The 13,927-nt window shown below is 43.4% G+C and overlaps 1 protein-coding gene across 1 annotated transcript in view; it reads right to left on the bottom strand.

The window, feature by feature from the left end:
- OS9 (OS9 endoplasmic reticulum lectin) overlaps window positions 1-13,927 on the bottom strand; it is a 30,248-nt gene continuing 16,321 nt past the window's right edge. Inside the window, exons 6-15 of the mRNA XM_007950046.1 lie at window positions 4,659-4,869; window positions 4,439-4,540; window positions 4,146-4,240; window positions 3,903-3,948; window positions 3,109-3,197; window positions 2,601-2,879; window positions 1,710-1,899; window positions 659-823; window positions 407-519; window positions 1-126 (exon numbers count right to left, since the gene is read on the bottom strand). Of these exons, the coding sequence (XP_007948237.1) occupies window positions 1-126; window positions 407-519; window positions 659-823; window positions 1,710-1,899; window positions 2,601-2,879; window positions 3,109-3,197; window positions 3,903-3,948; window positions 4,146-4,240; window positions 4,439-4,540; window positions 4,659-4,869 (1,416 nt within the window). The remainder of the gene's footprint in view (window positions 127-406; window positions 520-658; window positions 824-1,709; window positions 1,900-2,600; window positions 2,880-3,108; window positions 3,198-3,902; window positions 3,949-4,145; window positions 4,241-4,438; window positions 4,541-4,658; window positions 4,870-13,927) is intronic.

The raw sequence follows: 13,927 nt of genomic DNA, 5'->3' as shown, positions 1-13,927 counted from the left end.
TCAGAAGTCAAACTCATCCAGGTCCCCTGTGCCCTCCCCGTCCTGGGAGCCCCACACCCGACGGTAATTGCTCTCTAGTTCTTTCTGCCGTTGCCGTTCCTTCTGTGCCTCTTCAGCTCCCTGCACCTGGTGGGGAGGGGGTGAGGAGTTGCTTATTGGTGAACAAGGAGGGGCACTGAGCACTTGACAGGGGAGGCCAGGGACTGGCAACCTTGTGCGAGGCAGGGACTGATGACACCCAGCCTCCAGAACTATTAGCCTCATCTTACAGATGAGGAAACTGATGCTTGGAAGCGGTAAGGCTGGGCCACACCTTTGTGACTCTAAACCATGCTCTTGACACCTTATCGTGCTAAAGGCTGGGTAAGGCTGAAGGTCTAGGACCTGGGGCTGGGGCGTCTCTCACCAAGATATTGAAGAAAATCTCCTTGAGGTTTTTCGTGTCCTCGTCAGTCAGCCAACGTGCATCGTCCTCAGTCCCTTCGGCCCCTGGTCGGACAATTTTGATCTCAATTTTACCTGGGAAGGAGCAGGATGGATGGTGAGAGAAGGATGCTGGGAGACTGAGCACAGGTCCCCGGCCGCCCAGACCCCGGCCCCTCCATGTCGGGCTCCAAGCCCTTCCTCGGGGCATCCAGCCCTGCCCTCCAGGGCCCACCTTCAGCTGTGAGTCCCTCCCTCTCCAGCAGTTCTTTCACCAGCCCCTCGATTTGTTTCAGCTGTGGGTTTTCCCGTTTCATCTCGAGGACAGTCAGATCCTGATTGGGGCCTCTGTGATGGAGCTTGGTGACCCGGACCCGGACTCTGTGCTCAGGATCCTCCTCTTAGAGGGGGAGACACACAGGGAGACACAAAGCAGAGCCGTGACTCCTGGGGTTAGGGGCTGTGGCAGTCACAAATGGTTTGGGCTCTGTCCCAAACATGTATGTGAGCCAAGGTTCAGAACATTCATGTCCCCAATTCCAGCCTACAGAGCTCCCTCCAACTACTGCAGCCACCCTTGTTCCCTCCCTATCCAATAATCCGGCCCATGACCTACAGAAAAACAACCATGTTTTCTGAAGGAAAAATCAGGCCACCTGGGCCGACTATGCAGTTTTGTTTTGAGAAGCAGGTTGGACAAGTATATATTGGTCCTTGACATATTGGTACTTTAAAGACACTTCACTGTTGATAGAGATGGTGGAATGGAAGATTTGAAACTGGAACTGTTCCAGAACAACTGGAATGATTGGTCTCTATACCCACAGGGCTCTATGCAATGGACACACGGGGCTGCCAGAAGAAAGCATCACCTCAAGACTGTCCAGGCAAAGGGCTTGTGAGGCTGGCTTCTCCGAGTGCAGAGTCCTAACTGTTAATAGGCTATATCCTTCATGGATGTGTGGTTGCCACCACATGGGCTCAGAGCCATCCAATTCATGTCTATCAGTCACCCGCTATGTGCCAGGCAAAGGGCTAGGCACTGGAAGCACAGGAGCAAACCAGCAAACCAGACACACACTCTAGAAGCTGCTTCCCAAATGGATGACTAGGAGGTGGCCACACAAAGAGGCAGAGGCCCTGGGAAGAAGGCAACGACGAGAACAGTGTTCCAGAGGGAAGAGAATGAGCAGTCTAGAAGGGAAAGACATGGTGCCCGCCTGCAACAACAAAGCTGAGGCATAAAGACATGACTGGCCTGCTCCTTCCTGTCTGACAGCTCTCACCTGTAGGCTGTGAGGAGGGGGCAGGTTTTTTTGGCACAGCCCTCCTTTTATGGTGCCTTTTCACCAGCTGTGGACTCTGTTTTTCTTCCAGCCTTTTGATGAGCTTGTTGAGGGTGGAGGTCAAGGCCAGCATCGCCCGATCACGTTCTGATTCCTTCTTCAGCCCATCTGGGTCAAGTTCCTTCTCTGTCTGGAATGCCCAAAGGGGTGTGCAGAGTCAAGGCTCTGGAATGCAGAGGCCAGTGGCTCATACTCTATAAACTAGAACCAAATCTGTTGCCGTCGAGTTCATTCCAACTCATGGCAACCTCATGTGGTACAGAATAGAACTGCTCCCCAAGGTTTTCTTGGTTGCGATCTTTTAACAAGCAGATCGCAAGACCTGCTTCTGTGGTGCCACTGGATAGGCTGAATAGCCAGTCTTTAGTAGTCAAGTGCAAACCACTTGCACTACCCAGGGCCCTTCATATTCTATAACCCATTGCTGTGGAGTTGATTCTGACTCATAGCAACCCAACAGGACACAGTAGAACTGCCCCATAAGGTTTCCCAGGCTATAATCTACAGAAGCAGATGGCCACGTCTTTCTCCCGGGGAGTGCTGGTGGGTTTGAATTGAACTGCTGACCTCTTGGTTAGCACCAGAGTGGTTAACCACTGCACCACCAAGGCTCCTTCATGCTCCATGGAAGAATCTAACATCTGAGTCTCATCCCTCTGTCCAATCTCCCTTTGCCATCATCCCCTTTGTGAGTCAAATAAACAACTACCATTTCCCAGGCCCGTGCTGTGTGTGTGCTAATACACTCCTGGTTCTCTTTAGCCCCTGGCTCTGTCCTGCCCCTAAAGTGAGGGCAGCTGCAGAAGTGGCAGGAGTAAGAGCTGTGCTCACCTCTTGGATGATATTCTCCAGTTCCCGCTCCATTCCAGCTTTCACCTCTGAACGGAGCCGGTCCCTGTCTGACGGGAGCAGGATCCCTTCCAGTTCCTTCTCAAACTCTCCCAGTAACTGCTGTTCATCCTCATCCTCATCTTCCTCCTCCTCCTCCTCCTCCTCTTCCACCGCATTCTGCTGTTCCACATCATCACCCTTTTCCTTCACCTCAGGGTCCCTCTGAGGGACTTCTTCGGCATCATCCATAGGCTGCTCCTGGCGCACACTTGGCTTCCCCTGGGGTGCAGGGGGTTGGGGAGAAAGAGGGAGACAGTTGGAGTTTCAGGAGATACACATCGTTGGGGGCAGACGACCAGTGATAGGGGTGTGCTAGTGGGGGAACTCGGGACTAAAGTACTAAAAGGGTCAGTACTATTGGGCCTACTTCAGGCCCAGGACAGAGATGACTTTCTAAATGCTCCCAGCCGAAAGGCAGGTCTCAGCCCTCCCTGAGCAGGACCCATACCTTTTTAGTTCCTCCTTTCAGCTCCTCTATCAATCGAATCAAGTCTGCAGGATTCCGAATGACTTTGACCTGTACATTGCTCTGAAAATCTGAGATGAAAGAACAGGAGTGCATCCCCTGTGTTCTGCATTCTGTATTGACTTCCTGAGGAAGGGTGATGAGGAGACAAAGGAAGGACGTGGTCCCCGCCCCCAGGAGCCACCTATCTGGTCTGGGTGGTGAGCCAGAACACACTGCCACATACAGCACCATCCTAAGGAGGCTTGTAGGTGGCAGGGAAGGAAGCCAACAAGCTGTAAACCCCTGGCTTTCTCATGTACTTCTGAGGCCCTTCTGACCACCACTCTAGTTTTTAGGACTACAGAAGAGATTCCTGGGTGAAGAGCTCCTCTTCCTCAGATCCTGTTCTCCCCTTTTCATGAATGTTAATCGTTTATTGAGTGTCTACTCAATTCCAGGAATTCTCTAAAGAACTACACATTCGTTCTTATTTAATCCCACAACAGCCCTCTAAGGTAGGGACTATTACCCACATTTTATGGGTTGAGGAAATTGAATTTAAGTAAAATCACCCAGGATTACAGAGTCAGCAAGTGGCAGAGCCACTGTGTTCTACTACGTCCCTGGAACAGCATTAGTACGTTAGTATTAACTCCTGTGAAAATGAATTTGCTGCTGGCATGGCTACCCAATCTCCCTCCCCAGAGTTTAGCTCCACTCCTCACCCCCACCCCCATCCCTGACAATCCTAAGAGACATCCAAGCATTAAAGGAGATACAAGGGGCTCACTCACCATCAGGAGAGCGTGCAGCTGGGTCTACTGCCTCCCCGTTTGGTTCCTGCTCCCGATGAGGAGGAAAAGGGCAGAGTTAGGCACACAAGCTCCTATATGCTCTCCACACTCCTAAAGCAATGGTTCTGGGAATATCCTTGCATCCCTAGACAAGTGTAGGTCATGTCACAGTGACCTCACCTTAGGTAACCCTCCACATCCCCGAAGCCCAAGGCCGGCTTCATCAGAGAAACAGAAGCTGGCTCTCACCTCAGCCTGCACCTCCTCCCCTCTTGGGGACTGATCCTCTTGCTTCCAGAAATCAGATTCCTTACTCTCCTCCTTGGCTGGGCTTGCACCTGGGATACAGAGAACAGGGAGGAATCAGAAAAGAGGGGAGAAGTGGAGGGGAGCAAACAGAACGGAGTACATTCCCCTCCCCTATTACAAAGCGGTTTGGGTTCATGTTCTCCTCCTCCCTTCACCCCCAAGAGTCAGCACAGGGTAATTTTCCAGAGGGAAAATATGGGGACAAGTCTCCTGGAATAAGATCCTACCTTCTCTTTTTGGGGGTACCACCTCAGACTTGGTCTCACTCCACATGTGGGAGTCCAGGTCTTGCAGCTCCTCTATGATTTTCTCTCCATACTTCTTGGAGTCTATGAGAAATGGTGTGAAAACACCATGGGGACAGACACATTCCACTGGGCTATTCAGAACTCGATCTTCTGCCTCCCCTGCCTACATCTTCCTCACCTCGATCTTCTAACCACTCACCAGCTTGCTGCTGAATGTAGGCCATGTACTCCTCAGGCTGCAGGGTGGGGTGGCAGAGAATGGCCTGGGGAGCAGCACTGGGTGGAGGACGGAGGAGTGGGTGGGGGCACAGCCGAGGAGTCCGAATGGTCAGCACGTAAGAGCAGGACAGGGGCTCATCCACGCGGTCAATGTAATCCCCAGAAATACCAGCACCCTCATCACACAGGAACTGCCAGGACAGAAAGGGTAAATGAATAATAACTGCCACCGATAATTAGATTTTGTTCTCAGAGCAGCTCCCTTTCATTAAGCATCAGACTCTGTGCTAAGCACTTATATACATTAACTCATTTAATATAAAAAAAACAGTAAAGGAGGCATTCGTAGCCCAACTTTGTGGCTAAAGACACTTAGGTTGCCTGTAGCTAAATGTACTTGTTTAGGCTGACCAGCTGGTAAGTGTAAAAATAGGAATTAAACCCAGGCAGTTGAACTCTAAAACTCACAGCCGTCAAGTTGCATCCAACTCACAGCAACCCCTCCTTGGGTTTCCAAGGCGGTATCACTACAGAACTAGATCACCCAACCTTCCTTCTGAGGAGTGGCTGGTGGGTTTGAACCTCCAGCCTTCTGGTTAGCAGTCAAAAGCCTTAAGCACTACATCACTAGAGCTCCTAGTTTAATTCTAGGTAACCAACAAATTTTTGTTAGTTTTATAATCTTGCTTTTTACAAATATGCTACATACATAAAAAAATATATGCTATGTATGTATATGTATATATATATATATATATATATTTGCCTTATAAATCTGTATTTTATATATGTATATATTAATATATTTATTTAAAATATGTCCATATGGTAAAAAAAAAAAAAAAACATAAACTTCAAACGGTTCTAAGGCCCTTATACTATTCAAGAAGAAAATAAAGATACTGATGAACATAGCTTTTGGTAAGATAAGTACACACCACTGCAGTTTCTAATGAAACTATTGTAAGTAAAAGAAAGAGAGGTTTCACTTCTGAAGCAGCAGGGTAAGAAACTCTGCAGACCCATTCTCTAGCAAAACATCCATGTTGTTGTAAGGTGCCATAGAGTCAGTTCTAACTCACTGCGACTCTACGTACAACACAGCAAAATACTGCCCGGTCCGGTACCATCCTTAACATCGTTGCTATGTTCGAGCCCGTCATGGCAGCCACTGTGTCAGTCCATCTCATTGAGGGTCTTCCTCTTTTTCACTGACCCTCTCCTTTACCAAGCATGATGTCTTTCTGCATAGACTGGTCCCTCCTGATAACGTCCAAAGCCACCAAGATGAAGTCTCACCATCCTCACTTCTAAGGAGAATTCTGGCTGTACTTCTTCTAAGACAGATTTAGTTGTTCTTCTGGCAGTCCAATGTATATTCAGTATTTAATATCCTTATTCATAGTCTAGCTCTCATACGTATATGAGGTGAATGAAAATACCATGGTTTGGGTCAGGCACAGGTAGTCTTCAACTTGACATTTTTGTGCTTAAACACTTTAAAGAGATCTTTTCAAGTATGTTTGCCCAGTGCAGTTACTTCATTTGATTTCTTGACTGCTGTTTCCATGGGCGTTGATTATGGGTCCAAGTAAAATGAAATCCCTGACAACTTCACTGTTTTCTCCATTTATCATGATGTTGCTTATTAGTCCAATTGTGAGGATTTTTGTTTTCTTTCTGTTGAGATGAAATGCATACTGAAGGCTGTAGTCACTTATCTCCATCAGTAAGTGCTTCCAATCTTCTTCACTTTCAGCAAGGTTGTGTCATCTGCATATCACAGTTTGTTAATGAGTCTTCCTCTAGTCCTGATGCTGTATTCTTTGTCATATACTCCAGCTTTTTTGGTTATTTCCTCAGCATACAGACTGAATAAGATACAACCCTAAGGTCCTAATTTATGGCATAAATAGACTGTCATGCATAACCCAAAATGCACCAACAGCAGAAGATAAACTAGATGAAAAGGACCTTCTAAAAATTAAATTTTTGTGCTTCAAAAGACTTCTCCAAAAGAGTAAAAAGAGAACCTATAGACTGGGAAAAAATATTTGGCAACGACCTATCTGACAAATTTATAATTTCTATAAATTTTATGTGTAAAATTTATAGAAAACTCCAACACCTCAACAAAACAAAAGGACAAACAATCAAATTTAAAAATGGGCAGAAGACATGAATAGACACTTCATCAAAGAGGATATGCAGGCAGCCAACAAACACATGAAAAAATGTTCATAATCATTAGCCATTGTTGTTGTTGTTATTAGGTGCCATTGGGTCAGCTCCAACTCATAGCAACTCTATGTACAACAGAATGAAACATTGCCTCGTCCTTTGCCAACCTCACAATCCTCACTAGACCTGAAACCATCATTGCAGCCACTGTGTCAATCCCATCTTGTTGAGGGCCTTCTCCTTTTTCATTGATCCTCCACTTTACCAAGCATGATATCCTTCTCCAGGGAATAGTCCCTTCTGACAACATGCCAAAGTAGGTGAGACGAAGTCTGGCCATTCTCACTTCCAAGAAGCATTTTGGCTGCACTTCTTCCAGGACAAATTTGTTTGTTCTTCTGGCAGTTCATGGTACATTCATTCTGCATTTACCAACACCACAACCATTAGAGAGATGCAAATCAGAACAACAATGAGATACCATCTCACTCCAGCACTAATAGCAAAGTTCAACAAGACAGAAAATAACAAATGCTGGCAAGTATGCAGAGAGATTGGGATTCTCATACACTGCTGGTGGGACTGTCAAATGATACAAGCACTGTGGAAAGCAGTATGGCAATCCCTTAAAAAGTTGTAATTAGAAATACCATTTGAACTAGCAATCCCATTATTAGGTATGTATCCTAAAGAAGTGAGAGCCAGGATAAGAACAGATATATGCACACCCATGCTCATCACAGCACTATTTACAATAGCCAAAAGATGGAAACAACCTAGATGTCCATCAACAGAAGAATGGATAACCAAACTATGGTACATACACACAATGGAATACTATGTAACACTAAAGAATAATGTAGAATCTACAAAATACCACATGACATGGATGAAATTGGAGGACATTATGCTGAGTGAAATAAGTCAATCACAGAGGAACAAATATTGTATTGGTCCGCTATTGTAAAAAGTGAAGAAAGGTTTATATATGGAAGGAAACTTTCCTTGTTGGTTACCAGGGGTGGGAGGGGAGGGGAACACTGCTAGATAGGTAGAGACAAGTATTGATTTGGGTGAAGGGAAGGGGGAAAAAAAAAAGATACAACTCTGACACACACCTTTCCTGACTTTACACCAAATGGTATTCCCTTGTTCTGTTCGAACGACTGCCTCTTGGTCTATGCACAGGTTTCTCACAAGCAAAATTAAGTGTTTTGGAATTCACATTCTTTTCAATGTTATCAATGATTTGTTATGATACACATAGTCAAGACATGTTGTTGTTGTTATGTGCCATCGAGTCAGACCTGACTCATAGCGACCCCTCCTTGGGTTTCCAAGGCAGTATCACTACTGAAGTAGATTACCCCATCTTCATAGTCAAGACATAGTCAATAAAAACACAGGTAAACATCTTTCTGGTATTCTTTGCTTTTAGCCAAGATCCATCTGACATCAGCAATGATGTCTTTCATTCCATGCCCTCTTCTGAATCCAGCTTGAATTTCTGGCAGTTCCCTATCAATGTACTGCTGCAACCATTTTTAAATTATCTTCAGTAAAACTACTTGTGTGTGATATTAATTATATGGTTCAATAACTTCCACATTCTGTCAGATCACCTTTCTTTGGAATGGCCACAAATATCAATCTCTTCCAGTTGGCTGGCCAACTAGCTGTCTTCCAAATGTCTCGGCATAAATGAGCAAGTGCCTCCACTGCTGCATCCATTTGTTGAAACATCTCAATGGGGATTTCATCAATTCCTGAAGCCTTGTTTTTTTGCCAGTGCCTTCAGTGCAGCTTGGACTTCTTTCAATATCATTGCTTCTTGATCATATGCTACCTCTTAAAATGGCTGACTGTTGACCAATTCTTTTTGGTACAATGACTGTGTATTCCTTCCATCTTCTTTTGATCTTCCTGCATCATTTAATGTTTTGCCCAAAGAATCCTTCAATATTGCAACTCAAGCCTTGAATTTGTTCTTCAGTTCTTTCAGCTTGTGAAATGTCAAGTCCTTCCCTTTTGGTTTCCTAACTCCAGTTCTTTGCACATTTCATTATAATACTTTACTTTGTCCTCTCAAGCTGTCCTTTGAAATCTGTATAGCTCTTTTACTTCATCATTTCTTCCATTTGCTTTAGATACTCTCCATTCAAGATCAAGTTTCATAGTCTCTTTTGACATCCATTTTGGTCTTCTCCTCCTTTCCTGTCTTTTTGTTGATATTTTGCTTCCTTCATGTTTGATGACCCTGATATTACCCCATGACTCATGTGGCCTTTGGTGACTGGTGTTCAATGCATCAAATTTGTTCTTCAGATCATCTCTAAATTCAGGTGGGATATATTCAAGGTCATATTTTGGCTCTTGTGGACTTGTTTTAATTTTCTTCAGCTTCAACTTGCAAATGAGCAACTGATGGTCTGTTCTATGGTCAGTCCTTGGCTTGTTCTGATGATATTGAGCTTTTCCATCATCTTTTTCCACAGATGTAGTCCATTTGATTTCCTGTGTATTCTATCTGGTGAGGTCCACATTTATAGTAGCCATTTATGTTGTTTAAATTAGGTATTTGTAATGAATAAATAGGAGCTCTGGTGGTATAGTGCCTAAGGCATTTGACTGTTAACCAGAAGGCTGGCAGTATAAACACACCAGCCACTCCTTAGAAGGAAGATTGGGCAATAAATTGTTGTTGTGCAAAATTTAAAAATTAGAGAATGAAATTAAAACAGCTGTAAAAACATGTGAGAGATACTAAATTTATAAAAGATGTATTATAAAAGAGGAAAGCTGAAATGAATTACCTAAGCATTCATTTCAAGGAGGTGAAAAAAGAACAGCAAAAAATAGCAGAAAGAAAAATAAAGATGAGTGGAAATTAATAAAATAGACAATAAATACAGCAGAGAAGCTTAACAGAGCCAAAAGTTGGTTCTTTGAAAAGACTAAACCGATCAACATCTGGTAAGATTGACCAATAACAAAAGATGGAGGTAAATATTACAGATGATGCAGAGATTAAAAAGATAATAGAAGGTTATCATGAAAAACTTTATGCCAAAATCAGACAACATGGACAAATTCCTAGAAAAATATAACTTACTAAAACTGACTCAAGCAGAAAGAGAAAACTCTGAATGTTCCTAAAACTATTAAAGAAAATGAATAAAAAATTCCAATCTTACACATGCTTCACAATATAGAAAAAATGGGAAGATTTCCTAGTTTACTTTTTGAGGCCAACATAATCTTGAAAACAAAACATACTAAAAGTCTGTAACTCACACCATACACAAAAACTAACTCCAGATGGATCAAAGACTTAAATGTATAACCTAAAACTATAAAGTTCCTTAAGGAAAAACTAGGGGCAAATTTACTCTGATGGTGTAGTGCCTAAGGCACTTGACTACTAACTAGAAGGCTGGTGGTTCAAACCCACCAGCCACTCCTCGGAAAGAAGGTTGGGCGATCTACTTCTGTAGTGATACTGCCTCAGAAACCCAAGGAGGGGTCGCTTGAGTCGGGTCCGACTCGACGGCACATAACAACAACAACAATATATGGTATAAACAGACTATCGAGCATAACCCAAAATGCACAAACAGCAGAAGATAAACTAGATGAATGGAACCTTTAAAAATTATATCTTTATGTGCTTCCAATCTGGTAGCATAGTGGCTAAGACACTTGCCTGCTAACCAGATGGCTGGCGGTTCAAACCCACCAGCCACTCCTCGGAAGGAAGGTTGGGCAATCCTACTTCCGTAGTGATACTGCCTCGGAAACCCAAGGAGGGGTCGCTATGAGTCGGGGCCGACTCGACGGCACACAACAACAACAACAACATGTGCTTCCAAAGACTTCTCCAAAAGAGTCAAAAGAGAACCTACAGATTGGGAAAAAATATTCAGCAATGACATATTTGACAAGGGACTTATATCCAGAATTTATAGAAAACTCCAACACTTCAACAACAAAATGACAAATAATCCAATTAAAAAATGGGCAGAAAACATGAATAGACAATTCACCAAAGAGCATATTCAGGCGGCCAACAAACACATGAAGAACTGTTCACGATCATTAGCCATTAGAGAGATGCAAATCAAAACAACAATGAGATACCATCTTCCCCCAGCACTAGCAGCAAAGTTCAACCAGACAGAAAATAACAAATGCTGGCGAGGATGTGGAGATATTGGGACTCTCGTACACTGCTGGTGAGACTATAATGTGATATAACCACTGTGGAAAGCAGTATGGTGACTCCTTCAAAAGTTGGAATTAGAAATACCATTTAACCCAGCTATTCCATTACCAGGAATATATATCCTAAAGAAGTGAGAGCCAGGACAAGAAAAGATATGTGCACACCCATGTTCATCGCAGCACTATTTACAACAGCCAAAAGATGGAAACAACCTAGGTGTCCACCACCTGAAGAATGGATAACCAAACTATGGTACATACATACAATGGAATACTATGCAACCCTAAAGAATAATGTTGAATCTGCAAAACGTTGTATAACGTGGATGAACTTGGAGGACATTATGCTGAGTGAAATAAGTCAATCACAGAAGGACAAATATTGTATTAGTCCGTTATTGCAAAAAGTCAAGGAAAGGTTTACATATGGAAGGAAATTTTCTTTGTTGGTTACCAGGGGTGGGAGGAAGGGAACACTGTTAGATACATAGAGACAAGTATTGATTTGGGTGAAGACAAGGGCAATGTACCAAATGTGAGTGATCAACACAGTGGCACTGAGGAAGAGGAAGACACAGAGAGGTGCATAGGAGGTACAGACAACAAAGATGAACCCTTCTGCACATATAGTACTGCATTGTTAGTGAAGGCAAACATGGATATATGAATGGATAGATGGGTGGAAAGGCTGAACTATTAGGTATGTCTATGCAGGGGGAAGTGTGCCTAAGACTGTATAGGGTTGGCAGACAATGTTTCTACAAGTGTATTGGTATGTTCTGTAAGAATTCCCAGGTATATAGTAGAGCTGACAAGGGACAAGGTTGTAGTCACTTCTTGGCCACAGCCAGCTACCCAGAGGGAGTGAGTAGTTGGACCTGTGGGCTTGGGACCATAGTCACAGGGGACATCAAGTTCAATTGACATAACATACTACACAAAACATTGTTCCACATCCTACTTTGGCAAGTAATGACTAGGATCTTAAAAGCTTGCAAGTGGCCATCTAGATGCAACAATGGGTCTTTCCTCATCCAGAGCAAAGAAGAACGAAAAAAAACAAAGATTCATGGAAACAACTAGTCCAAGTGACTGGTACACCATGCAATCCTCAGCCTACATGACTATGAGACCAGGAGAACTAGATGGTGCCCCGCTACCACTGTCAACCACTTGAGGGGGATCTTTGTAGGAGATCATGGATAGAGTGGGAGAACAATGTGGAACAAAACTAAAAATCATTAAAAAAAAAAAAAAAAAGGGATCAGGTTTGCTGGTCTGACAGAGCCTGATGGAACCCCTGAGACTATGGCCCCTCGCTGCCCTTCAAGTCTGGAATTGAACCCACTCCTGTGGCTTCCAGCCAAACAAAAGACAGGCATATGAGGTGAACATTTACATTAGGTAGATAAACTCCTTGGAGAGAACAATCATGGGAGAATAGAAGGGTTACGTATGCACAGGGAGACAGGGGGCAGGAGTGCATGCAAGGAAGGACACAGGGAAGAGGTAACTATGTGGAGGAAGTAGGAGGGGAGCTGTTGCATTGTGGTAAACTGTAGTCAATGTCATGAGACAATGTGTATGTGAGCTGCTGTATGGAAGGTGAATTTGCTCTGTAAACTTTCAGCCAAATCACAATATTAAAAAAATATATACTAAAGGACATACTAAAAAAGAAAATTATAAGCCAATATCTCATGTCCACTGTTCCAAGTACTGAGGATATAGCAGAAAACAAGACAGACATTGTCCCTGCCTTCCTGGAGCTTACTCTAGTCAGGGGAGACAGATGTTAACCTTAAACAAATAAGATATCTTCAGGTGATGATACATGCTTTTTAAGAACATTAAACATAGTAGGTATTTATCAGGACAGGAGCCGAGGTGTGTATATATGTGTCTACATTAAGTTTCCCTAAGGAGGTATCATTTGAATATAACCTAAATGAGGGGGTGGAGCCACCCACCAGATTTGTGGGAGGACTGCTCCAGGTAGAAAGACAATGAGAACCACTGGTTCAAAGGATAGAAAGAATGCCAGTGCAGCATATACACAGAATTTCTATCTTTAGCCCAAAGCTAGTCTAGAGTCACAGGGCCAACTACCAATTTCAACCTTCATGTGTCCAAAACTAACTCCTAATTTCCTCCCCTAAGCCCACTCCTTCCCACTCTAGTAAAGGCAGTTCTAGCCTTTCAGTTAAACCTTTTTTGAGTTTACTGCTAAAAACCTTTGAGCCTACTGTTTCTTTGGGAGATTTTCATCCATAACCATGGCTTTAATCATAACTAATATGAGGATGACTGCTAGCTTTGACTCTACCCCCCATCCAATCTATCAACAAATCTTACTGGCTCTACCTTCAAGATACAGGTATCCTCTGCTTTTTGAAAGGTTACTTTATGCCACATTGCTTTTACCAAAAACCTGCATCCACTAGCCAGTCCTTGAAAGGAAGACTGGGCAATCCACTTCCGAAGAGATACTGCCTTGGAAATCCAAGGGGGGTTGCTATTAGTCGGGACCAACTTGACAGCAGTGAGTTTGGTTTTGGTTTTATTAGTGTCTGTTTTCATTAACTGAAAGAAATCTGAAGGGGATTTTCACTATTATGAAAAAAGATTTTTTTTTTCCAAAAAAAAAAAAGAACTTAAAAAATCACTTGAATCAAACGAGAATGAAAATACAACATACCAAAATCTTTGGGATACAGCAAAAGTTGTGTTCAGAGGGAAATTTATAGTAATAAATTCACACATCAAAAAAGAAGAAAGAGATCATTAGCTATTAGAGAGATGCAAATCAAAACAACAATGAGATACCATCTTGCTCCAGCACTAGTA

This window comes from Orycteropus afer, unplaced genomic scaffold (genome assembly GCF_000298275.1).
Source record: "Orycteropus afer afer isolate SDZICR_OR568_19922 unplaced genomic scaffold, OryAfe1.0 scaffold00261, whole genome shotgun sequence".
Taxonomy (NCBI): domain Eukaryota; kingdom Metazoa; phylum Chordata; class Mammalia; order Tubulidentata; family Orycteropodidae; genus Orycteropus; species Orycteropus afer.
Note: the sequence above shows the minus strand (reverse complement) of the source record. Positions and strands in the feature narration are given on the sequence as shown.